This window comes from Trichosurus vulpecula, chromosome 2 (genome assembly GCF_011100635.1).
Source record: "Trichosurus vulpecula isolate mTriVul1 chromosome 2, mTriVul1.pri, whole genome shotgun sequence".
In the NCBI taxonomy this organism is placed as follows: Eukaryota; Metazoa; Chordata; class Mammalia; order Diprotodontia; family Phalangeridae; genus Trichosurus; species Trichosurus vulpecula.
Genome location: NC_050574.1, coordinates 73,270,438 through 73,294,707, shown reverse-complemented (window position 1 = coordinate 73,294,707; position 24,270 = coordinate 73,270,438). Strand labels below are relative to the sequence as shown.

The following is a 24,270-nucleotide window of genomic DNA, read 5'->3' as shown; positions in this document are numbered from 1 at the left end:
AGGACTTCCTTCCCAGAGCCTTGCTTACATTTATCTCTGCTGTTCCCCTTGCTTCTCTGAGTGAGTTAGCATTTGCTTATGTGGCTCAAGTGGCCAGCAGTCTGGTGCGAATAGGTTTCCTTACAAAGCCGTTTGGCTGGATGCCAAAGGATGATTTGGGGCTTCTGTCTCCCTGCCTTGCTTCAGACTATATGTGAACATGTTTCTTTTTGCTTTCTCTGCATAGATGTATGGTTTGCTATTCTTTTTCCTCTCTTAAACATCTGAGTCACAGAAGTAGATGGATGGGTGAGACCTCAAAGGGCATCTCATTCAGTCAGTACCTGAATAAGAATCCCCTTTAGAACATTCCTCCACCTTGCCCCCATCTTCAAAAAAGTAGTCATCTAACCTTTACTTGAAGACTTTCAGTGGAGGGAATCCAGCCCATTCCAATTGTTCATTGTTCAGAAGTTTTTCCTTACATTGAGCCAAAAGTAGCCATTTTGCAACTTGCACCCATTGCTTCTATTTCTGCCCTCTAGGACTGAGTAATACCTAATACTCTCTTGTACCTAACGACTCTACAGATACTTGAAGCTTAACTATCATGTCCCCCCATAAGTCTTCTCTTCTGTAGTCAGCAACCAATCAATAAGCACTTACTATGTGCTAGGCTCTAGGCTAAGTGCTAGGATAGAAAGAAAGACAAAGGAGCTCACATTCTAATTGAAGATACATGAGGATGATCATGCAGATAACTCTGTGAGTGTATATGTATGTACATTTATGTGTACATGTATGTGTACAAATTGGGAAGGCTGCCTGTAGAAGGTGTGATTTGAGCTGTCTTAAAGAAAGCTATGGAATCTAGGAGGTAGAGGTAAGAAAGGAGAGCATTCAGGCCATGATGGATAGTAGCCAGTTCAGAGGCATGGAGTCAGGAATAGAGTGTCCTTTCTGAGGAACAGTACTATCACTGGATCATAGAGTGCTTAGAGCACTTAGTAAAGTGTGAGAAGATTGGAAAGGTAGGAATGAATGGGTCAGGTTACGAAGGGATTTAAATGCTGAACAGAGAATTTTGTATCTTATCCTGGAGGTAATAAAGAGACATTAGAGTTTATTGAGTAGGGGGTGACATGGTCAAATCCGAATGTTAAGAAATTCTCTTTGGCACCTTGAACAGAAGATGAATGTTGGAGTAAGGAGAAATTTGAGGCAGGGACATCAGTTAGAAGACTATTACAGTAGTTCATGTATGAAACGATGGTCTTAACTATAATGTTGGTAGCTATGTGAGTAGAAAGACGTTGTGAAGATAGAAATGACAATGGAACACTAATGCATTGTTGGTGGAGTTGTGAACTTATCCAACCATTCTGGAGAGCAATTTGGAACTATGCCCAAAGGGCTATAAAACTCTGTATACCCTTTGATCCACTAATACCACTGCAAGATCTATATCCCAAAGACATCAAAAAAAAGGGGGGAGGGAAGGAAGAACATTGTACATTTATAGCAGTTCTTTTTGTGGTAGCTAAGAATTGGAAATTGAGATGATACCCATCAACTGGGAAATGGGTAAAGAAGCTATGGTATGTAATTGTTATGTAATATTATTGTGCTATAAGAAATGACAAATAGGATGATTTCAGAAGAACCTGGAAAGACTTACATGAACTGATGCAAAGTGCCAGGAGAATGTTGTACACAGTAACAGCAATATTAGGCAGTGAAAAACTATGAATGACTTAGCTATTCTCCACAATTCAATGATCCAACACAATCCCAAAGGACTCATAATGAAGCATGCTATCCACCCCCAGAGAGAGAATTGAAACTGTCTAATTGAAGCATGCTATCTTTCTTTCTGTCTTTCTGTCTTTTTCAAGTCTTTTTGTACAAAATGACTAATATAGAAATGTTTTACATGATTGCAAATGTATAAATTATATCTAATTGCTTACCATCTCAGGGAGGGGGAAGGGCAAGGGAGGGATAGAATTTGGAACTCAAAACTTTAAGAAAAGTTTTAAAAATTATTTTACCATGTAATTGGGGGAAAAGATAAAGTATCTGATAATTTTTTAAAAAAAGAAATGACAAGACTTTGACAACAGATTGGCTATGTTGAGTAAGAGTGATGAGTCAAGGTTCCATAGGAATGTTGCCATTGCAGAGAGGTTTGCAGAAAAGATGATGGATTCTGTTTTGGACATAATGAATTCGAGATGCCTTTAGGATATCCAATTTGAGATGTCCAGGAACCAGTGGGTAATGAAAAATCAAAGGTCAAGAGATAGGCTAAAGCTAGACATATAAGTTTGGAAATAATCTATGTAGCAACGTTTATTGAACTCATGAGAGCTGATGAGCTGACCAAGTGAGATAGGATGATGGGAAAAGGGAAGAGAACCCAGGACAGACTTTGGATCCACCAAAAGAGACTGAAGAGGAACTGATAGACAAGTAGGAGAACCAGGTGAGAGCAGTGTCATGGGAACTAGAGAGAGATTATCCAGATGAAAAGAGTGATTAACCATGTCAAATGGTGAAGAGAGGTCAAGAAGGATGAGGAAAAAAGACCATTAAATTTAGCAAGTGAGATCAGTGCTAAGTTTGGAAAATGAGTTGAATGACATTCAGAAGCAAGATTATGGAAGATTTAGAAAAGAGTGACAGGAGAGTGGAGGCATTGCATTTAACTCTCTTGAGGAGTTGAGATAAAAAGGGGAGAGATTTAAGATGGTAGTTTGGGAGGATCGTAGGTGAGGGTTTTTTAAGAATGGGGAAGATACAGACATGTTGTAGGTAGCAGGGAAAGGAGCTAGATAGCGGAAAATTGAAGAGAAAGAGGGGATGATAGTGGGGGAAACTTGCTAGAAAAGTCAGGAAAGTTTGGAGGCAAGGGTGCATGTAGAGGGATTTGCCCTGGCAAGGAGGGCACCTTTTCTGTGAAATAGAGATTAAAGATGTGAGTAAAGAGCAGGGTGAGTCATCTGAATAAGAAGAAGAAGGGAAAAAGAGCTGTTGGTGAATGGCCTCAAATTGTTTTTTTGAAGTGTGAGGCAAGGTCTTTAGCCAGGAGGGCTTGGGGTAGAGTGCCACGGGATAAAAAGACATGTAATACCTAATGTTGTAAATAGGATAATGAATTGATTAGGGAATTTCAAAAAGATTGCCCTGCTTTAATCAGTGCCCATTTGAAATTACGTAGCATAAATTCCTTAGTGGATCCAGTCAGCAGTTTAAAAAATTTTTTTTTTCCAGTTCTGTTCAGCAGCACATAAATGTGAATGAATGAGGAAGATGGTAGGAATTATCCAAGGTTGGGGTTTGGTATCCTTGAAGCTTTCATTTAAAGGATCTGTGCCTGTGAGTGTTCTGGGTTTAACAAACAGGAAGATTAGTCTCTCCTTGAAATGATTGTAAGCTACTTGAGGTCAGGGACAACACATCCTTCTTTACTCCAATTTTTAATTTTATAGCTTTCGTCTTACTATCACCTTTACTTTCCCTTCCTATAAGCAGATAGCTATCCTTATAAACAAACAATAAAAAAGAAAGGGAGACAAGAAGCAATTGATTGTGTCAGGGAGAGAGTAATATTCAATGAGATTGAAAAGATAGAATGAGGCCAAGTTGTAAAGTGCTTCAAAAGCTAACCAGAAGAATCAGATCCTAGAGGCAATCAGGACCATCAGATTTGGCATCAGATTAAGAGAGAGCAGCAGAGAAGGGCTATTTTACTGTCAGAGACTGTGGGAAAGGAGGAGAAAGGAGGAGATGATGTGAAGGGGAGAAGAGGGAGCTGACACTGAATCACTGCAATTTCCTCAGTAAAGTGGCTGAGATAGAGGGAGAGGGGAAGGTGTAGGAATCTTTAGGAAAGAAGAGAAGGTTCTGAACAGCTTCTGTGGGGAGGGAAATAGCATTCAGGAAGGACTACAGGATTGGGCACAGTTGAATAACATGAATTTATCATATTCTCAGTCAGCGTAGTTGTGTGACTTCCTCCAGCTCAGTTCAGTCTGGCATGCACACAGAGGAGGCAGAAGATGAGGATGATCCAGGGCTTGGGATTAACAAAAGATGAATAGCAATAGAAAGGAATTAGAGAGCAGAGGACAGTGTAGAGTAAAATTATCAGGACAAGATCAGAAGGGGAGAAAAGTCAGAGCATTTATTAACATGCATTTATCAAGTGCCCATCATTTGCGATCACTATGCCAGGAGCTGGGAATACAAAGACAGAAAAGGGAAACAATCTCTGCTGTCAGAGAGCTTGCTTACATTGTCCTGGAGAAAATAATAGATACATATATAATTATATACAAAATAAATATGTATTATGAATACAAAATTAAGAGATGAGAGCGTAGAGAGAAGTCCAGTTTGGTTGGACCCTCAAGTGTTGGAAGCAGAATAATATTTAATGATCCTGGAAAGAGAGATTGGAATCAAGCTGTGAAGGGCTTTAACAAGTCAAAGAACTTTATATTTGATACTAAAGGCAATAGGAAATCCCTGGAGTTTATTGGTAGTAGGGTGACCTGGTCAGACCTATGCTTAAGAAAAATCACTTTTGCAGATGCACAGGGGATAGATTGGAGTGGGGAGAGATTTATGAATTTGTTGGTGTATATGGAGCCTTTTTGTCTTTGACCTCTTTGGGAGCACATGCCAAAATTTTATTCACTTTCTTAGCATAATTACAAATTATTTTCCAGAATTGTTGGACAAAGTCACAGCTCTCCTACAATGTATTAGTATACTGTCTTTCCACAGTCCCTCCAGCATTGATTTTTCTTCTTTTCTGCCATCTTTGGCAGTTTGCTGAGTATGAGGTGAAAGCTCAGGATTGTTTTATTTGCATTTCTCCTATCATTAAACATTTGGAACAGTCATATGGTTGTTAATAGTTTGCAACTTTTTTTTTAAGAACTCAGGGATGGTTTCTTAGAGCTCTTTGTATCCTCTGTCCATCGAGCACAGGACTTTACATGCAGTATGGACTCCACAAATTTTGATTGAATGAATGAAAGATCAACCATGTTGGGACCTGGGCAAACTGTGGCATTTGCAAAGATGAATTGATCTTGGAGAAAGCGTCAGCCAGCATTGCAGGGAAAAAGGCACAGGGGACATCAGTAAAAGATTGCTCAAGTCCTTAAGGTTTGCATATTGGGGGATGGGTCCGAGGAATAGTTATCTTGAGGTCATCTAATCTTGATGCAGCAGCCCTGGAAAAAACCAGTCTGGACCCAATTTATATCAATTCAGCAAACATTTATTAAGTTGCACTCTGTGTAGGGTACTTCTGTAGGTACTAAAGATTCCTGCCTACAAGGAGCCTGCATTCTAATCAGTGGCAGCTTAGTGCATAGTGGAAAGACCATTAGGCCTAAGAGTCAAAGGATCTGGGTTCAGTAAGTTAAAAAGCATTTATTAAGTGCTTACTATCCTCTTAAGTGCTGGGTGTACAAAGAAAGGTAAATTAGTCTCTGCCCTCAGAAAGCTCACACTCTAATTTGGGGGGTAGGATGGGGCAGTGGAGAACAACATGCAGAATTGTGCACACAAAGATGTAAACAGAGGGAGAAGGCACTAACAGTTGGGGAGACGAAGAAAGGGAGAAGGTGGGGTTCAAATCCAACCTTTGCTCTTCACTAACTGATCTTAGGCAAGTTACTGAGTTCTCTGGGTCTTGATTCCCCATCTATAAAAGGAAGACCTGGACTGCATGGTATTTAAGGTTTCTCCCAGAGAGAATGTAAGCTTCTAGGAGCTTTCACTTTCACAAAGGTCATAATTTTAGAGCTGAAAGGAGCCTTAGAGATCATTTAGTACACCTTTTCATACTACAGATAGGTTAGGAGCTACAGAGAGAATGTAAGCTTCCAGTAATGTGCAGTCATAGACATCATAGCTTTAGATGTTGTTACAGATCTGCCTCGCCTTAAGCTTGGTCAGGAAGCACAATGTGCTAGGAGGCCTTCCATTGTGCTAGGAGGTCTTGATTTTTTGGTTTCCAGATCAGTGTCAGCCTTGTGGCAAGAGAGGGGTTTGGGAAGGAAATGGAATGGCTTGATTGAATGTCATGTGTAAGAGGCCCATGATAGGAGTGCTTTGGCTGCATTAGACTTCTCAAAAAAGTTCCCATAGCAACCCTCTTTATGATCTAAATCCCTGTCTTTTGCTTCCCCACTCAGCTTTGGTACTTGTTGGTATTTGATGAATAAAACAGGAGCCCCCTTTTCTTCTTAACAATCCCACACTTTAGGCCATCTTTGCTAGAAGCTTATTGAAAGCCTGTGTATTCCACTACCAAGCCCTATTGGGTATGTCTCATTGGTGGAATGAACTTCACAGTGTGACTGATGGGAGTCCCTCAGTGTTTTCTCTTCCTATCCTGTTTTTTTTCCTTTCTGTGTTTTTTGCTGTGATTCATGAACGCCACTAGGTGGTAGTACAGCTCTTTGGGAGGAGGGTTTCCTTCAGGGAAACAGACAGACTGCAGTTGTGAAACAGATGGAGCATCGCTGGAGAGGCTCAGACTGTGTAAGGAGAAGCCACTGCTTTAAGCAATGCCATCTCTCCTCTTTAGTAGGAAGAGCTTGTGGATTTTCAGAGAATTTATTCAGTAGCTGGACTGGCACAGAGATCTTCAGGGCTTAGAACTAGGTTGGCAGCCCCCGACTACTACATGGACTCAATCAGTGTAGAATAATCAGGCCACCTTCTGGGATGCATCCATAGTAGGGACCCAAGTATACATAATCTTATTTGCAGTGCCCCCACCCTAAACCCCCAGGTAGGCCCTTCCTTTGGGCAGGAAAAATTGGGTGGAAGAATCACCTAAATGTCAGAAATAGGCTGATGTATAGTGTGTAAAATGCTTCCCTTCCATATGGGCATGGGGGTGCCAGTAATATGTTTGGGAAACACAAAGATTTTTAATTCTGATTTTTATACCTGGAATCAGCATTCACTGCCCTGCAGTGTGATATCATCTAGTATGGGTGGGGCAAATGGCTGTCAGTGTGATAGCTTATATACTTTAGTGATCATCTACCTAAACTCTTCATTTTATCAATGGGGAAACAAAGATTTCCTTTCCTTTTTCCCTCCACCAAAAGATAGCATACATCAAGTCTCTGAGTCCCTTGTTAGACTGCTGTAGGTTTAGTACTGGGGGAATCTTTTTGAGGTGTTCGTGTAAGTATACGTGTGTGTGTGTACATATATACATATATTTATGTATGTACGTATGTATGGAAAGGGAAATAGACTATTATTATAACAATCTTGTGTTTTTATTGGGAAAGGATCAAGTAGTAGCAACCATTTCTCTTTCCTCTTGCCATGGCTTATGATAGCCACAAGAAATGCTTCACTAAAATGGAGTCTTAAAGCATAGGTTCCTTTTTTCCACTTAAGTTTCTACCTTGAATTACACTAGGTTGGAGATAACCTACCTTTTTGAGATTGGTAAAAACAAAAAAAAAAACAACAAATATGTATCTCGTCTAGTATTTTATAATCATGGAATTTTAGAGCCAGAAGGCTCCTTACATATTGTCTTTATATATCTTACTATAACAGCTAAGATTGTTTTCGTTTTTGACTTTGAGGGGCTCTCTAATTGTTTGTAGGCTCCCTAGTCCAGGTTGATTCTAGATTTTCTTTCTCTGTTGCATGCTGAACATGTCAGCTTTTCCCTGTTCTTGTTTTCCTTTTCCTTCCTTTATATTATCTTCACCCATATTCCTCCCTCCTCCATATATTCATACATTACCCACCCACCCCCCCAACACACACACCCATTTCTCCCCTCCCCTTCCCTTGTTTCTATCTCCTTTTTGCTTTCTGTTTGTGTTACTGAGGGCAGTGCTCCAATTACCTCATATTTGGAGAGAGGAAGCTGTAGCCAATCCGGTCTCTGTCTGCTTTTAGGTCAAGTGATTTCTGAACTGCAGTGAGATGCTTTGAATTTGTGTCTTGTTGCAGCTCTGAGCCTGTAAGATGGCTGTCTGAAACAGCGGCGGCTGGAAGAGCCTGGGAGAGAGACAGGGAGGGAGGAAGAATCAGAGGGATTGTCACCATAGTGCGTGGTTGGAAATGTACAGCTAATCTGATGAAACTAAGGTTGGAATTTTTCCGGGAGCCCAGGATCAGCTTAACTGCATTGTTACCAAGGTTTGGTAAAAGAAGGACATGGGCAATTCTCTGGGATGTGTAAAGGAACCAAAGGAGTCAGTGGCTGTTCCAGGGAAAGCTCCCATATCTCCTAAGAAGAGGGCTCGATTCAAAAGGAAATGGAGGGGGAAAAAACTCCCCACACCAGAGGCATCTCCCAAGGAGGAGCCCTCAGAAGGGACTGAAGCAGTTGAAGAGAATGAACCACCAAAGAAGTTGCGAGTGAGTGTGACTCCCTCCCACAAAGAAGAAGGGGAAACTGTGGAGAGTCCTCCCCAGGATGTTGCTCTTCCTAGAGACCCTGCCCCCAGCCTAGGGACTGGAGACCAAGGGCTGATTGTGCAGGTGAAAGAGAAGTTCCAAGGGGAAATCCAGACAGCTCAATTACTGGCAGATGATGGGCCGTCAGGAGTTGGAGGGGTCAGGGATTCCCTTGAAGAGGGGACAACTGTCATTGCTCACCTTTTTGACAACCCAGCAGAGAGGAACTGTGAGAAGTCAGTGAGCCGGCTGGTGGCATTTCAGAGGACAGCATCGTGCAGCAGTAGGGCTCTGCTGCTGCCTTTGCAAAGAGAAGCTGCAGTTCATAAAGAGAATACTCAGCTTGGATTCACAACAAACACTTTGCCCAGGACAGACCAACCTACAGTCCCAGGGACTAGGGGCATGTCATCAGAGGATCAGACTCTGGGGCGACAAGCACACAGCATTTCAAGTACTGCCTGGACAGGTTCCTGGTCTGTGGAGCCTGGGACGGCCTCAGAATTGTCTACTCCTTCACCTTTGGTGGAGCAGCTAGAAAGACACAGGTTTGAAAAGCCTCCCAGGGTATCTTCATCATCTCCTAGGAAACTTGCTCCCATGGGGAGAGAAACCTACCATGGCCCCAAGCTACCCACTTCCCAGAGTGACTTGTCTGTTAGTGTCCTTACCACAAGTGGTATTCTGCCCTCCTCTTCTGGCTATGGCAGTGATGGGCCCCACTGGAAGGGGCTCCAACTGAAAGATGCTGAACCTAGCAAAAGCTCCACTTCTCTCTCTGAAGAGGATGGTGCCCTATCTTTGGAAGCTGGCCACATCCTGTCGTGGGGTCTTAAGGAGGTGGGTGGGTATGCTAAAGGGATGGTTAGGCTGCTCCTCTGGTTCTGGGTCCCCTTGATGTTTGAGGTTAGGGTGAAGAGCAGGGAAGCCCATCTTGTCTTCTCCAACATGATATTAAACTGAGCTCTATACTGTAAATTTAGTGACCCATTGAGCCTTGGCAAGCTAAATCTATTTTGGGTTCCCCCTTGGATCTTGGAACCAGGTATGTCTCCCTGGGCGAGCCCATGATTATGGGTAACTAAGCACAATAAGCGTACTCACTCTGGTAATGATGAGGGTACCTAACGCTGTGCAGGGCTAGGGACTGTTTACTCTCTGCTGGCCTCTTTCTCAGTTTCCCAGCAACCAAAGGCTATGTTGTAGCATGGAAGGTAATGGGGAGGCTTGACTTTAGTTTCTAGAATCAGCATAGTAGAGAGGAAGGATGTCTGAAGGGATGGAGGCTGTGGAGGAAGCAGGGACAAAAGGGAAAGAGCTTCATCCCTGTAGTTACTCTTACTTGGAGAGATGTATTCACTGGAGCTTAAACAATCTCTTTCCTGGAGGGGGTTATCAATGGCCATTCTTGTTGGTGGTTCAGGTCCATCTTTCTAAGAATGGCATATTTTCATGGGCTTCATGACCTCGTGTATTAGGGGACTGAACACAGAGTTCTCAGAGAGAAGCAGCTTGGTGGTTCCAAACATCGAACAGCCAGAAGGGGAAGGGACTGAACAGTGGCTTGGTTGGTTAGATCAGTATTTTCTGGAATTTATGGTGATACATGTGGTTGACAATATCATTCAGCCTGCATGAAAGGAGAGATTGACACGTGTACTTGAAGAGCTTGAAAAGGAAAAGGACAAAGAAAGCCAAGAGGAGGGGTCCTTGGCCATCGATGGCAGGATGCTAGGGAGACTTTGGAGCAGGGTCCACTTAGAAGTGTCTTATGCTGCCTCTCAGCAAGAACTTGAGGAGCTTCATGTATTTCTCAAGCAAAAAGCTACTTGTTTAGCCCTTTCAAAGGAGGCTAGTGAATCTTTAATTGGTAATGTACTCTAGCACCCTCTTTGGTGTGAAAAGTTTGGAGGCTGAAAACAAATGGAGGGGGAAAAAACCATTGGAGAAAGCCTGACCTATGACTGGATAATTGGTTCTTTGGTAGATTTTAATCTGTTTTATGATGTGTTGGAGGTTGGAGGGTGTGGAGGGGGACAGAGTGGTGGTAGTGGTGTGTTCATGTGTTTTGGCTGTCAAGGAGCAAGAGGGGACTTTTATTTTGGGGTGGAATCTTTGTGAAATAATTTCAGTTTTATTTAGCAATCTATGTGATCTGTTTTGTTTTGGTAGAAGTAATCTTGACAAAATATTCTTTGATAAGGTGAAGCCCAATGAACTCTTAAAGTGTTTGGGGAATGAAAGGACAGGGAATTTGGAGGTTGACTTTGTTGGCTTCTGGGAAAGGGATTCTAGATGATGAGGGCTGGATAAGAGAAAGAGAAGCAGCCTGACAAAGTTTTTACTTAAAGAACACAGTCAGACTTGTGATGGAAGTTTCATCCCCTGAAATAAGAGTCCATCTGACTGTGCAGGACCTTGAGCAAGGGCAGTTTTGGTGTTTTTAGGCTATGAGAGCTCATCACTTATGTTTTTTGAGTATTGAATCAAATTTGCCTGAGACATTTGCTTGACAGCCAACCCACATCCCATCTATGCCTCTTACTTATTCAACAGCAGTTCATTTACTCATTTAGTAATTCTTTATTAAATAGTTACTGTGTACAAAGCCTTTCTAGACACTGAGGAAGATAGGACATAGTCCTTAACTTATAGTTCTAATAGGGGAAAATATGACACATTCAGAGATAAATACGGTACACTTTATATTATGAAGAGTGACTAAGAAGAGTGTAAATGCTGTGGTGTCAGATGAGAGAGAAAATACTTTTCACTAGAGGAGATGAGAGAAGGTGGCAAGGAGGAGATGGCATTTGAGTGAGCTCTGAAGGGATGAGTAGAATGTTGAGAATGGGGGAGGACTAGAATGGGGATAATCCGGGGATAGACAGGTCCAGAGGTATGAAAGGGAGTGTGGGGGGTGGGGCAGGGAGGGGATGTACTTAAGGAATAAAGTATAAAATGCAGGCTCTTCCATGGCTTCAGAAGCTTGAGATTTAGACCAAGTTCTTTATCTCTGGATCTAGTTTGCTCTTGTGGGAACCTCAAACTGTTCTGCTCAATAGGGCAGATGAAGAGTTTAAAGTTTCTTGAGGGCTAAAACTCCTGAGACCCAGACCCATAGAGTCTTTATCAGTCTCCAAGGCGACCTTCTTCTGAGAGCTGTTGCTTGGTTTGTTCCTCAGCAGGAGGCTGCTTCCTAGGGTTGCTGTGTGGAGCCGTGAAGTCAGGGTCAGTCAGCAGGCTGTCAGAGAGCAGTATGTTCTGACCCTGAAAAATCATAGTGATGTTTAGGTTGAGAATCAAAACTGGAGCAGCTGACTGGAGCATGAACCATCATCTGATGAATGTGACAACAATAAGGAAGGACACATGGGTCAGGCAGGGAGCTGCTGTCTGCACAGAGCAAACCCAAGGGAGCTTGTCTTGAATGTGCCAAGAGATTAATCCATGCAAGAAAGCAGTCACAAAATTTCAGGATTGGCATCTAACCTGGGAATGTTGTCCCAGGGCGTTTCTACGGGAATAGAGGGTTCAACACCTGGAAAGGAACTTTGCTGTAGGCATTGTGGCATTCTAGTTTATAGAATGGTTGAAACTTTCTCTCATACGTGCCTGGGGAGCTGTGTGCTAAGTAATGGAGGCTTATGTGATGTGTATGGTCTAGGGGCACATTTCCCTTTGGAGGACTTGGTGAATCACATGCTAGAACTATATTCATGCTAATAGATTCAAGCCTAGCCCTATGCCTGGCAGGACAGAATTAATGCAGGTTATGTAGTAGTAGCCAGCTGACAGAATGATTTTCAGAATGGTAAACTTATCAGGCTTTGGAGAAGGAAGTGAGCAACTGCATACCAATTATGCTTCTGATGCTGGTTCTGCTGGTTGCTTTCCTGCACCCCTGTCTGGGCCAATGAGGGCTGTATATCTTTTTTGTCATTGTCATTCCCCATCCTACTCTGCTACCATATTCTTGCCCTTAACCCCATCATCATGAACAAAGGAAGTTGATTAAAATCCCCTGTCCTTTCCACCATGAGTGGGAAAACGTGGCATCTCTTAGCTTCTTTGGGCCCTGATGAATTAACCACTGGTTCTTCGCTGGTGTGCCCTGAACTTGATTCTTGACTATAGCAGTCCCAAAGTGCAGGGTGAGCTGCCTCCTTCTCAACATGAGGGGCTAGATATGGTTGGAGGCCCAGCTATTTCAATTTATAAGTATCTACAACTTTCCCATCTCTCTTTAATAATAGCAGTGGTAACGTTGATATTTCTATAGTACTTTAATATTAAGCAAGTGATTTCCTCTACTAAAGTTCTACCCTGATGCCTCGTAGTGGCATAAGGTAACCCTAAGTTCTCAGAGGCTATGCCAATGGAGTGCAAACTCTGGTAGATTCTACCAAATTAGAAACCCCTCTCATAGAGATTCTATACTGGTTGTTGTATTCTGTCGTTTCAGTTGTTTCTGACTTTCCATGACCCCATTTGGGGTTTTCTTGGCAAAGATACCAGAGTGGTTTGCCATTTCCTTCTCCAGCTTATTTTACAGATGAAGAAACTGAGGCAAGCAGGGTTAAATGACTTGCTCAGGGTCATACAGCTAGTAAGTGAGGCTAGATTTGAACTCAGGAAGATGAGTCTTCCTGACTCCAGGTGCAGTGCTCTATCCACTATGTCACCTAGCTGCCTATATATTTAATATACGAGGGCCAGTGTAGTTTAAATTCATAGAATTCTGAAGAATTCTAAGGTTGGCCACAGGCTGATGATAAGTTCTTCAGCCACAGCAAGTTTTAAAGACTGTACCAAGTTATAGAGGAGTCATACTCTGTAGGAGTGGGGGGAACATGCATCCATGCAGAGGGAAATGCATATCTTGGAAGTTGTGAGGCTGTACCAGGATTATCCCCATTTAGAGAAACTCAGGCTCAGAAGGAGGAAATGAATTGCTTAAGGGTTAGGGTTAGAGTCGCAGGGATTACTGTAAAGATGTATTTCTTCCAGGAACATCAGCCACCTTGACTCCCAGCTCTGTTGGGGACAAAGAGTCCTCCCCTTTTGCACACTGTTAAAAACACACGGCATCACTAGATGCCTCTGACGAGGAGAGTGCTCTCTTACCCACTTTGGGGAACTGTTTTCAAAGTTGGTCTTTTAATATTTCCCCTTTAATGTAGTAAGGCCGGCTAGAAGCTTAAGGAAAAAGTAATTGTGAGTCTCATCTATGAGCCCAGCAAACCGTGGTGGTTCCCAGTGTTTATAGAATAAAATCCAAAGTTTTCATCCCAGCTTTCAATGTTCTACATCATTTAGATCCAGTTTACCTGCCTAAATCTGAAGTTCCATGTATTCCCAACATAAACTTTACTCTCCAGTTAGACTGGTCTCTTCTCCGTCTTCTGCCATAACCAAATCATACTAATCCACAACTCTAAACCTTTTCAATGTTTATTGATTTTTTTGGTTTACATAACCTTAATTTTCAAATATATTCTTCCCTTCCCCCCTCCCCAAAGAACCATCTCCTATAACAATGAGTAAAAAAGAGATAGAAAAAGTAGTTGAGCAGAACTAACATATCAAACAAGTTTGACTGTGTATGTAAGGTTACTCACCCAGTTTCCCCCATCTGTAAAGATGAGTGAGGTGCATTTTCTCATCTCCAGTGTCAAATTTGGTCGTTATAGTTACACAAAACCCAGTTTTATTGTTCTCGTTCTTCCCATTTACATTGCTTTAGTCAGCGTGTATTTTTTTTCTTATTTTGCTCACTTCATTTCCATTTGTATCAGTTCATGTCTTCTCATGCTTCTTTGTACCCTTCGTATTAGCATTTCTTTTTTTCCCACTTAATAGTATTTTGGTTTTTTCCAATTACACGTAAAGATAGTTTTCAACATTCACTTTTGTAAGAATGAGTTCCAAATTTTTCTCCCTTCCCCCTCCCCAAAACAGCCAGCAATCTGATATAGGTTATGCATGTAGAATCATATTAATCCTATTTCCATGTAAGTCATGTTGTGAAAGAAGAATCAGAACCAAAAGGAAAAAAATACTATGAGATAAAAAACACCAAAAAAAAGTGAAAATGGTATGCTTCGATCTGCATTCGGACTTTATAGTTCTGTCTCTGGATGTGGATAGCATTTTCTATCACAAATCTTTTGGAATTGTCTTGCATCATATTACTGAGAAGAGCTAAGTCTGTCATAGTCAATCATTGTACAATGTTGCTGTTACTATGTTCTCCTGGTTCTGCTCACTTAGCATCAGTTCATGTAAGTCTTTCCAGGTTTTTCTGAAGTCTATCTGCTCATCATTTCTTACAACCTAATAGTATTCAATTACTTTCAACAGCTTGTTTAGCCATTCCCCAATTGATGGGCATTCCCTCAATTTCCAATTCTTTACCATAATAAAAAGAGCTGCTATAAATATTTTTGTGCATGTGGATCCTTTTCTGTTTTTATGATCTCTTTGGGCATATTAGCATTGCTTATCAAGCAATAGCATTCTATCACATCCATGTGCCAGAATCTAATTCCAAACCTTTGTTTCATGTTCTTTCCCTGACTTGGAATGCCTTTTCCCTTTGTCTGTACAAATCCCCTCTTTTCAAGATTCACCTTCCTCTGAAGCTTTCTCTGACCACTGTAGCAGACATGAGTCACTTTCTGATCTCCTAAAATCATAGTACATGAAAGAGAGCTCGAAGGACCCTTAGGAACTAGAATGTTAAAACAGAAAGGGGCCTTACAGCATAGAATGTCAAAGAAGGAAGATCCCTTAAAACATAGAGCATTTAACATAAGAGCTGCAAAGCCCAAAGAGAGATAGTCACTTGCCCATAGTCATGTAGCATGTTAGTATCAGAATTATTTCTCCAGCACATAGTATTTAACATTCTTTTGGGCTGTTAATTGTATGTCATCTTGTGTTACTTAACTATTTTGTCTTGGCTTCCTAGTTATATTTTTTTTGTGTCTGCCTTAGTGTCGCACAGTGCTGTACGCATAGCAGATGCTCAAAAAATATCTGCTTAGTGAATGAATAAATCATTAAAAAAGCATCAAGGGTCTGGAAATTAATAATAAGAGAGCCTTGGAAAGTGTGGATCAGGAGAGGATCAAAATAGAGATGCTTTGGCCTTTGATGTGATTGAAGGGAAAATCCTTAGAGAGGCTTTCTTCCCAATCCAAACAGCTGCATTGTTAAAAACCAATCAACTCTCTGGAACTGATGCTGAATTTCTGGTTGATTTTAGAGATTAATTTAGAAGCTTTTGCTCAGCCCAAGTAACATGCTATGTGTGTGTGTGTGTGTGTGTGTGTGTGTGTGTGTGTGTGTGTGAGTGTTTAATATGAGGAGGTGGATGGGAGCCAAATGGAATTACTCAGAAGGTTTGTAACAGCGAGGCCATTTCTCTAATTCCGCTGACAATCCCACTGACTGACCCAGCATGGGATGAGTATTCTTTGTGAGGGAGCAGAACAACTGTATTTAACACCCCTGGCAAAGGTGTTCTGATGTATACAGCAAGGTAGGAATGCTATGATTTATGTAGGGAGATGCCATCAGAAAGGCAGACTTTGGGTAAGACTTAAAACCATCCATTTACCTAGGATTTGTTATTGTTATAGAAATCAGTGAAATACAGTTTACATTTTAATTCCTTAGGTTCCATCCCCTCTTCACCTCTGTCCTTCTGTTTTCAACTATACAATCACATTCTGCCTTCACATCTATACTAAGTGGCAAAAAATGCAAAGCACTAGGATGTATCTTTAGAGGAAGATGTTTGGTCACTAAAATGTGGAAATAGGAAAACTGCCTATTGCTAGGCATGCTATAAATATATTCAAGAGACAATTTGTTCTGTTGATATCAGAGCCCATGCTATCCCTGTGTAGGATACCTGGAAAGAAAATGGTGTGCCAGATTCATTATCATAGAAAGGAGTTGAAATTTTATTTGTTTGAGAGAATTGTTCCCTAGTGAAACACTTTGTTGAATGGGACATAGGTTTGCTTTTCCATAGAGTGAAAGGAACATTGGATGTGAAGCCTAGAGAACTGGGTTTGGGTACCACTTCTAATTTCCTTGGTGTAGGACCTTAGGAAAGTCACCTCCCATCTCTGAGCCTCAGTTTCCTCATCTGTAAAATAAAGATAATAATCTTACTACATATCTCAAGAATTATTGTGGGGAAAGCACTTTGAAAACAGTCAACACCAATCTAGCAAGGATCTCTTAAGTCTGAGAATGATAATTGATTTACAGATGGTCTATAACTTAGTCTTAGAGAGTTGCTAAATGACTTACCCTTGGTTACCTAGGTACTAAGTGTCAGAAGCAGGATTTGAATCCAAGTCTTCCTGGCTCCAAGCCCAGCAAGCATTATCAAAATGAAAGTTGTTCATATTGTGCATAAAACCAAGTGATTATTAATCAGTTAATCAACAAATCTTTATCAATCCTTGCTAGATAGAGTAGTAATATACAGCAAACTGGAATAGAGAAGGACCTCTGCAGGGCATATTGACTTAGAAAACCATAAAATAACATATTATTGTTTTTATTTGTTTGTTTTTGTTTTTGGCTAAACATTTTCCAGTTACATTTTAATCTGATTTGGCTGCCCTGGGGTAGGTGTGGGGGAGAGTTGTGGGGTACATGATACCTCTGATGTAGGAGATAGAGAGGAACCAGAATCATAGAACAGGACGAGGCTATAGAGGCCTCTCAGCCATTTTCCTACTCTGTGCAGGACTGCCCTCCACGTCCTTCCTGATGGGGTTGTCTAGTCTTCGGCCGATCTCTGCTATCAGGTGGACTTACTGTCAGGGTAGCCTATTCTGTTGTTGGGCGGCAGCTCCTGGTTATTTATGATGGTTTCTCTCTTTTAAGGGACTTAGAATCTAGTTGGGATAACAAAACTAGCAAACATGAAACAATAGTGAATGATATAAAACAATATCTAATTAAGAGAGAAATTGTGTGGCATTCTTAAGTATCATAGGAGTTCAGAGGAGAGAGATCAGTGAGGGAATTCTATGTGTACAAAAAAAGCCTTTCATTTTTTTGCACAGTGCTAGAGTTTTCATTTGAAATCATATCAGTTCTCTTAGCCACAGATTCCCTTCCTTTCCCTTTCACACCATACCCCTCCTACATCCTATACCCTTCATGCTGTATATCCTATTATCATCCTCCCTTTCTCTTTCCCTTTTTTCCTCTTTTCTCATCCAAAATCCTCTTTCCACTTCCTTTCCTTCTCATGTCTACTTCCCTCTTTCTCTTCCTCTTTGCTCTTCCCTTCTTCCCCTCTCCTCCCTTTTCATTTTACCTTCCTCCCTCTTTTCTCCTCAACTGAGCCCCACCCCCCCATCTATGCTGTAGCTAAAAGAGACTTTAAGAGATCTTCTTTCTCCTATTTGAGGAAAATGTCATTCTGTATCCTGTATTTGGGCAGATCTCTGACATCTACATCAGTGGTGAGTCAGGAGACATGTCAGCAAAGGAAAAGCTGCTATTGTGGACCCAGAAGGTGACAGCTGGTTACACAGGAATCAAATGCACTAATTTTTCCTCATGCTGGAGTGATGGGAAGATGTTCAATGCACTTATTCACCGATACAGGTATGTGAGTGGGAGCATCAGATTGGGATACGGGCGGTCTCTTTTCTTCTCTTGCTGTTATTGTATAGAAACTTAGAACTGGGAGGAGGCTAGGGATACATCATCCAGTCCCATTTTACATCCAGTGCAAGAATCAATTCTGTTCTTGATTACGACAAGGCAGTATACCCCCTCGAGGCAGCTCCTGGTGGACTATTCACTTATTGTTAGTTCCTTCCTTTGCAAAATGAAGAGTACTGAATTTGGAGTTGGAGGACCTGTGTTTGAGCCCCAGCTTTGCTACTTACTGAGCTGTCTGACTTTGAACAAGTCCCTGCACCTCTGAGAGATTGTTTTTCCCCTGTAAAAGGAGAGGTTGGATTAGATGATTGCTATAAGTCCCTTCCATCTTTAAATCCCATAATCTGTCTGCTATAATTCCTTTCCTTGGCCTACACCAGGAAACAGGGCTCTGGTATACCCTTGAACAGGAGAACCAGTGAACATAATTCTCCCAGGTGCCATAAACACGTGCATATCGTCACTCTGTTCTCATTTAGGTGCCCTTTCCTGCCCTCTTAAGGCCTTAAGATCTACTGTCCTACACTTTTAGCATCATGGTAATGTAATCTCCCAATGTATAGTTCTAAATGGGACCAGCACCTTTCCAGATTTTTGACCTCCGCTACTTATCCCCTTTACGTGTTTAGAAAGTTTCCTTTGCTGATTAGAAACTTCTTCCAATGTTTGCTTTGCTGACTTTTTACAGGCCAGACTTGGTAGATATGGAAAGGGTGCACATCCAGAGCAATCGAGAGAATTTGGAACAGGCCTTTGAAGTGGCAGAAAGACTTGGGGTCACCCGGTTGTTGGATGCAGAAGGTGAGAGATGACAGAACCTGGTTCAAGTTTAGAACATGTGACCTGCATTTCCTTAGCAGGTAACTGCTTCTCCATCCTGGCTTAGGAGTCTTGTTTCCCCTCTCCTTCAGATGTGGATGTACCTTCCCCAGATGAGAAGTCTGTAATCACTTACGTGTCTTCAATTTATGATGCCTTCCCCAAAGTTCCTGAGGGAGGTGAAGGAATTAGTGCTACGGTAAGAATGAATTTGCTTGAGACTTTTTCTATCTGGAAGAAGTTTGGAGTGAATGAGTCAATAGAGCAACATTTTGTGAGTAGACACTTTTATGGAGGACACTTTTACATTGCAGCTTGAGTTTGCCTGCCAGATAGCTCAAGTGGCCTCTTTGGACGTGTCTGTGAGGAGAGGCTTCATGTTGCAGATTTGAGAGATTAAAGCTGTCATCTTCAGCCTCATCCATTGGCATTGTTAGAGGCACAGTTTGTGTTGCAGTGTCCTGTCCATGTTGGGCAGTGCTAAGAACATAGAACATTTCTCCCCACCCATTTCACTGGTATTTGTTAGCTCTGGCTTGAGCTGAGGCTGTGATTTTTCTGTTTCAAATGTCTACTTGCTCAGACATGCCATGGGCTTTTTGTGATCATGGGATCTAAAGTTGGAAGATCATCTGTTTTATGGGCCTGAGAAGCTGAGTCACAGCTGGGGCACCTGGGCCACCACCTACAGATCCCAATTGCGAACCTCTGAAAGTTAACAGTTGGCGCTACCATGGATTCACCGAATTGAGAGAATAAACAGCATTAGCTGGTGGTGGAGCAGAGGGTGTTTCTGAGAGACTTTTCTCAGGGATTTTTGGAGTACTGCTATTAATAGAGTACCTGGTGGTTGTTTCCTGTCAATAGGAGGTGGATTCCAGGTGGCAAGAGTACCAGAACCGTGTTGATTCCCTCATTCCCTGGATCAAACAGCACACTATGCTGATGTCAGATAAATCATTCCCCCAGAACCCTGTTGAGTTAAAGGTAACACTTGGGGCTGGGATGGCACTTTTACAAAGCAGTCCCAGTGCTGACTCCTGGGTAAGCTGAAGGTCTCCAATTATTTTGTGTCCTATTTCAGGCACTTTATAACCAGTACATACACTTTAAAGAAACTGAAATTCTGGCCAAGGAGAGAGAAAAGGGAAGAATCGAGGAATTGTACAAATTATTAGAGGTAAGGAAGCTTACTCCTCTGCCGAGGTCGTGACCAAGCTATTATTGCCTCTTTCTAGCCAGATTTTTCTGTCTTGTCTTCTCAACATAGCATTCATTTTTCTAATGCTGTCTACCCTCAGAGAGCATATCTGGTCCAGGATTGTTCTGAAGAACTCTGTGAAGAGTGATTTCAGCTCTGTGACTTTATTCTAGATAGGACTCACAAACAGACTTTTAATCAATAAATCAATAGGCATTTATTAAGTACTTACTGTGTGCTAGGCACACAGGTAGGAAGGGACCAGCTGGCGAAGAGTTTTAAATGCCAAACAAAGCCCTGGAAATATAAAGAAAACACAAAAACAGTCCCTACCCTCTAGAAGCTTATATTCTAATGAGAGATACTGTCTATTCTGAGATATATAGATATATTTTTATCTTTACTGTCTATATATTCTGAAATAGATATAGATATTGCTATCTATACCATATAGACAGCAGGTAGGTGGTGCAGAGCACTGGGCCTAGAGTCAGGAAAACCCAAGTTCAAATCCAGTCATAGATACTTACGAACTCTGGGATCCTGGGCAAGTCACTTAACCCTGTTGGCCTCAGTTTCTTCATCTGTAAATTGAACTAGAAAAGGAAATGGCAAACCACTCTAATATCTTTGCCACGAAAACCCCAAATGGGGTCATGTATCTCTTTGAAAGAGGCTCTCTACTCTGGGATATAGAGCTTTGTATAGTGTCTCATTAGAATGGAAACTGCTTGAGGGCAGGAACTGTTTTTGTATTTTCTTTGTATTTCCAAAGCTTAGTACGTGTCTGACTTGCAGCAGTAAGTACTTGATACTGATTTATTGATTGACTAAAAGTCTGTTTCGAACCTGTCTAGAATAAAGCCATGGGCCTGAAATCACTCTTTTTCACAGAGTTCTTCAGTTCAGCTTGGAATCTATCCGTGTATATCTCAAAATGCACACTATCTGAGTAGATGGAAGGTAACCTTAGAGGGGACAGCATTAGTAGCTGAGAAGGGACTCAAAAAGGCCTCCTGGAGGAAGTGGTACTTGAGGAGAGTCTTAAAGGAATCTGGGAATCCTGAACATCAGAGGGCCACAGGGAGAATACAGTATTGGATGGAGTGCCATGTGCACTCCTGCCAGTGTGGCTGGATCATGGAGTACATGGAGGGAGTGGAATGTAAGTAGATTAGACAGGTAAGAAGGGACCAGCTGGCGAAGAGTTTTAAATGCCAAACAAAGGACTTTATTTCATTCTGGGGATATTAGAGATTCACTAGAGTTTATTGAGAGGGAGGGAGAGGGAAGAGGAAGAAGTAAAGCAGTCAGACCTGTGCTTTCAGAAAACCACTTTGATAGGTGAGTGGAGGATGCATTCAAGTACATAGAGACTTAAACAGAGACACCAGTTAGGCTATTGCGGTGGTCTAGGCAACAAGTGATGACGGCCTAAATTGGAATGGAGTATGAGTGGAGAAAAGGAGATGTATATGAGAGATGGTGCAGAGAAGGGAAGTATAAGTTTTGGTTATTGATTGGATTTGGGGGTGAGTGAAAAGAGAAGAATCAAAGATAATGGGAAGTTTTTGAACTTGAGGGACAAGAATAAAGAAGTTCCAAGTCTTGATGCTTATGGATGGGGGTCCCTGCCCTTCTGAGAGAGTTAATCCTTTCCCTAGATGTGGAAAAAGGGGGTTTTCATTGGCATTCAGGATTTCGAAAATTGGAATAGGGTTATATAAACATTTGTAGGTGGGCAGAATCTTAAAGATAAAATCTACTGTTTTATGGAGAAGGATACTGGGGTTTATAAAATGGTCCACCAGAGTCCCCATAAGTGATAAGTTGCAAAAAGTAATATTTGAACCCAGGACTTCTAACTACAAATTCAGTGACTTTTCCACTCTAGTAAACTACTCAGCATACCCTCTTTAGAAAATGAGGTGTGATGAAGAATATGAAAAGAAACATAGCTCTGATAGATTAATTTGTCTCTACTTTTAGAAGAAATGTGCTTTTTAGAATTTTATCTTAGAGCTGACCAAAATAAGGTGAAATCTTGACTGAATGTATGGTTCTAGCATCATCTGTTCAGAGTAGCCAGAATTGTAGAATGAGTGGGCTAAGGCAGGAAAAAATGAGGTCTGTGCCTTGATTGGGCCATCTCAGAGAAGCCTGGTTGCAGTACAAAGTGGGCACTGCCTGTGTAGGTAAGAGAGATTTTCCTGTGCCATCCCATGGGAGCTGACAGACAGTGAAGTCAAGTGAATAAAGTGCTGCCCTTGAGGTCAGAGTGATGAGGGTTGGAATTCTGCCTTGGACACTTATTTGCTTGGTGAATCCTGGTCAAGTCACTTAACTAACCTCTCTGACCCTCAGCCTTCTATTCTTCTATTCTATTCTATCTTTTGTACCTACCTCATTGTGTTGTGGCAGGTTTCCTGTGATATAATAGATGTTAAGTTACAGAAGATACATAAGAATATATGTTAACATATGGAAGCAATTTGTAAACCATAACATGTTTATATAAATGTGAGTTTTTCTTACTATTCTTATATTCTTCTTTGGCTTTGTTTCTAGGTATGGATTGAATTTGGTCGAATTAAGCTGCCTCAAGGCTATCATCCTAATGATGTGGAGGAAGAGTGGGGAAAGCTAATCATTGAAATGCTAGAGCGAGAGAAGTTACTGCGGCCAGCAGTAGAAAGGTTGGTTCTGTACCCAAAGGTGTCTTGACATTTTCCTTCTTGGTAGCCTTGGTCATAGAGAGGAAATCAGTATGTTTATATCTTGTTTTAGGCTGGAATTGCTGCTACAAATTGCTAACAAAATCCAGAATGGTGCTTTGAGCTGTGAAGAAAAACTGACACTAGCAAGGAATACGCTACAGGCGGTGAGTTTTGGACCAGTGTCCCCCTCCGGCCTCCCTCTGCTGTCTTCTCTGGTATCCCTGGTCATTCTGGTGATCCAGAGTGACCGTCATGGCTCTTTCCTTCTTCCTTTCTGCCTTAGGATGCTACTCACCTGGAATCAGGGCAGCCAGTGCAGTATGAGTCAGACGTCATCATGTACCTTCAAGAATGTGAAGGACTCATCAGGCAGCTGCAGGTGGACCTCCAGATCCTCCGGGATGAGAACTACTACCAGCTAGAAGAGCTGGCTTTTAGGTGAGAAAGGAAAAGTCAACTAAGCAAACACTTACTGTATATCCGCTATATGCTAGATCCTGGGAATATAAAGATGAAAATGAAACTGTCCCTTTAAGAAGCTGTAGAGAATCAACATGAGTGTACATAAATAAATGTAAGAGAAGTATAAAATAGATGAGGAATAATTGGCAGGGAGAGGAGTGCTAATAACTGCGAAAGTCAGGGAGTTGTCTGTTGAGCTGGGCTTGAAAGAGAGCCTGGAATTTCACAAGGCGAAGGTGGGCAAGGAGAGCAGTCACGGCATTGGATCCAGCCTGGGCAAAGACATAGAGAAGGACGTGGATGAGGAACAGCAGAAAGGCTTGTTTGGCTGAAATTTCAGCAATCATTGAGAGTCAGCAAAGATACTGGACCCAGATTGTCATGGGCTTTAGAAGAGTTTGTATTTATCCTAGAGGCAGTAGGGAGTCACTGAGGCAAAGAGCAAGGAACTAATATGGTCACAATTGTGCTTTCGGAATATCATTTTGTCAGACTAGATACGTGGCTCTTGGAATTAAATGTGTAGACATAATGTTGAGTCTAGGAAAGCTGATAAGATCCCAAAGGAAAAGAAGTTTGGGAAAAGAGATAAAGGGCTCAGGACAGAACCTTGGCTGTATATATGTGTATGTGTACATATATAAAACATCTTATGGTGTTACCCTCCAATTAATTGCCTTGGGCTTATTCACTGGGAAACCCAGCAGCAGAGCTTGGCCCAAGAATCCTGAAAGAGACAAACCTTTGGGTTTCTCTTTTCAGTTTTAAAGTGAGGTTAAAATTTTTTTTCCTTCTAAAAAATGAAAAAAAAACCTAAGCAGCAAAATATATACACACACATTTATATATACGTACATATATGTTTGTGTGTTTGTATAGCAGAGGCACAAAGCAGGCATGTTGTTATGAGGCCTGAGTGAGCAA

At 41.7% G+C, this 24,270-nt stretch overlaps 1 protein-coding gene across 1 annotated transcript in view; it reads left to right on the top strand.

Moving 5' to 3' along the window:
* The window catches only part of MACF1 (microtubule actin crosslinking factor 1), a 312,647-nt gene that overhangs the window by 90,205 nt on the left and 198,172 nt on the right, over positions 1–24,270 (top strand). Inside the window, exons 6-13 of the mRNA XM_036746382.1 lie at positions 17,921–18,087; positions 18,836–18,948; positions 19,059–19,165; positions 19,834–19,953; positions 20,051–20,146; positions 22,736–22,863; positions 22,955–23,048; positions 23,168–23,322. Coding sequence (XP_036602277.1) covers positions 17,921–18,087; positions 18,836–18,948; positions 19,059–19,165; positions 19,834–19,953; positions 20,051–20,146; positions 22,736–22,863; positions 22,955–23,048; positions 23,168–23,322 — 980 coding nt within the window. The remainder of the gene's footprint in view (positions 1–17,920; positions 18,088–18,835; positions 18,949–19,058; positions 19,166–19,833; positions 19,954–20,050; positions 20,147–22,735; positions 22,864–22,954; positions 23,049–23,167; positions 23,323–24,270) is intronic.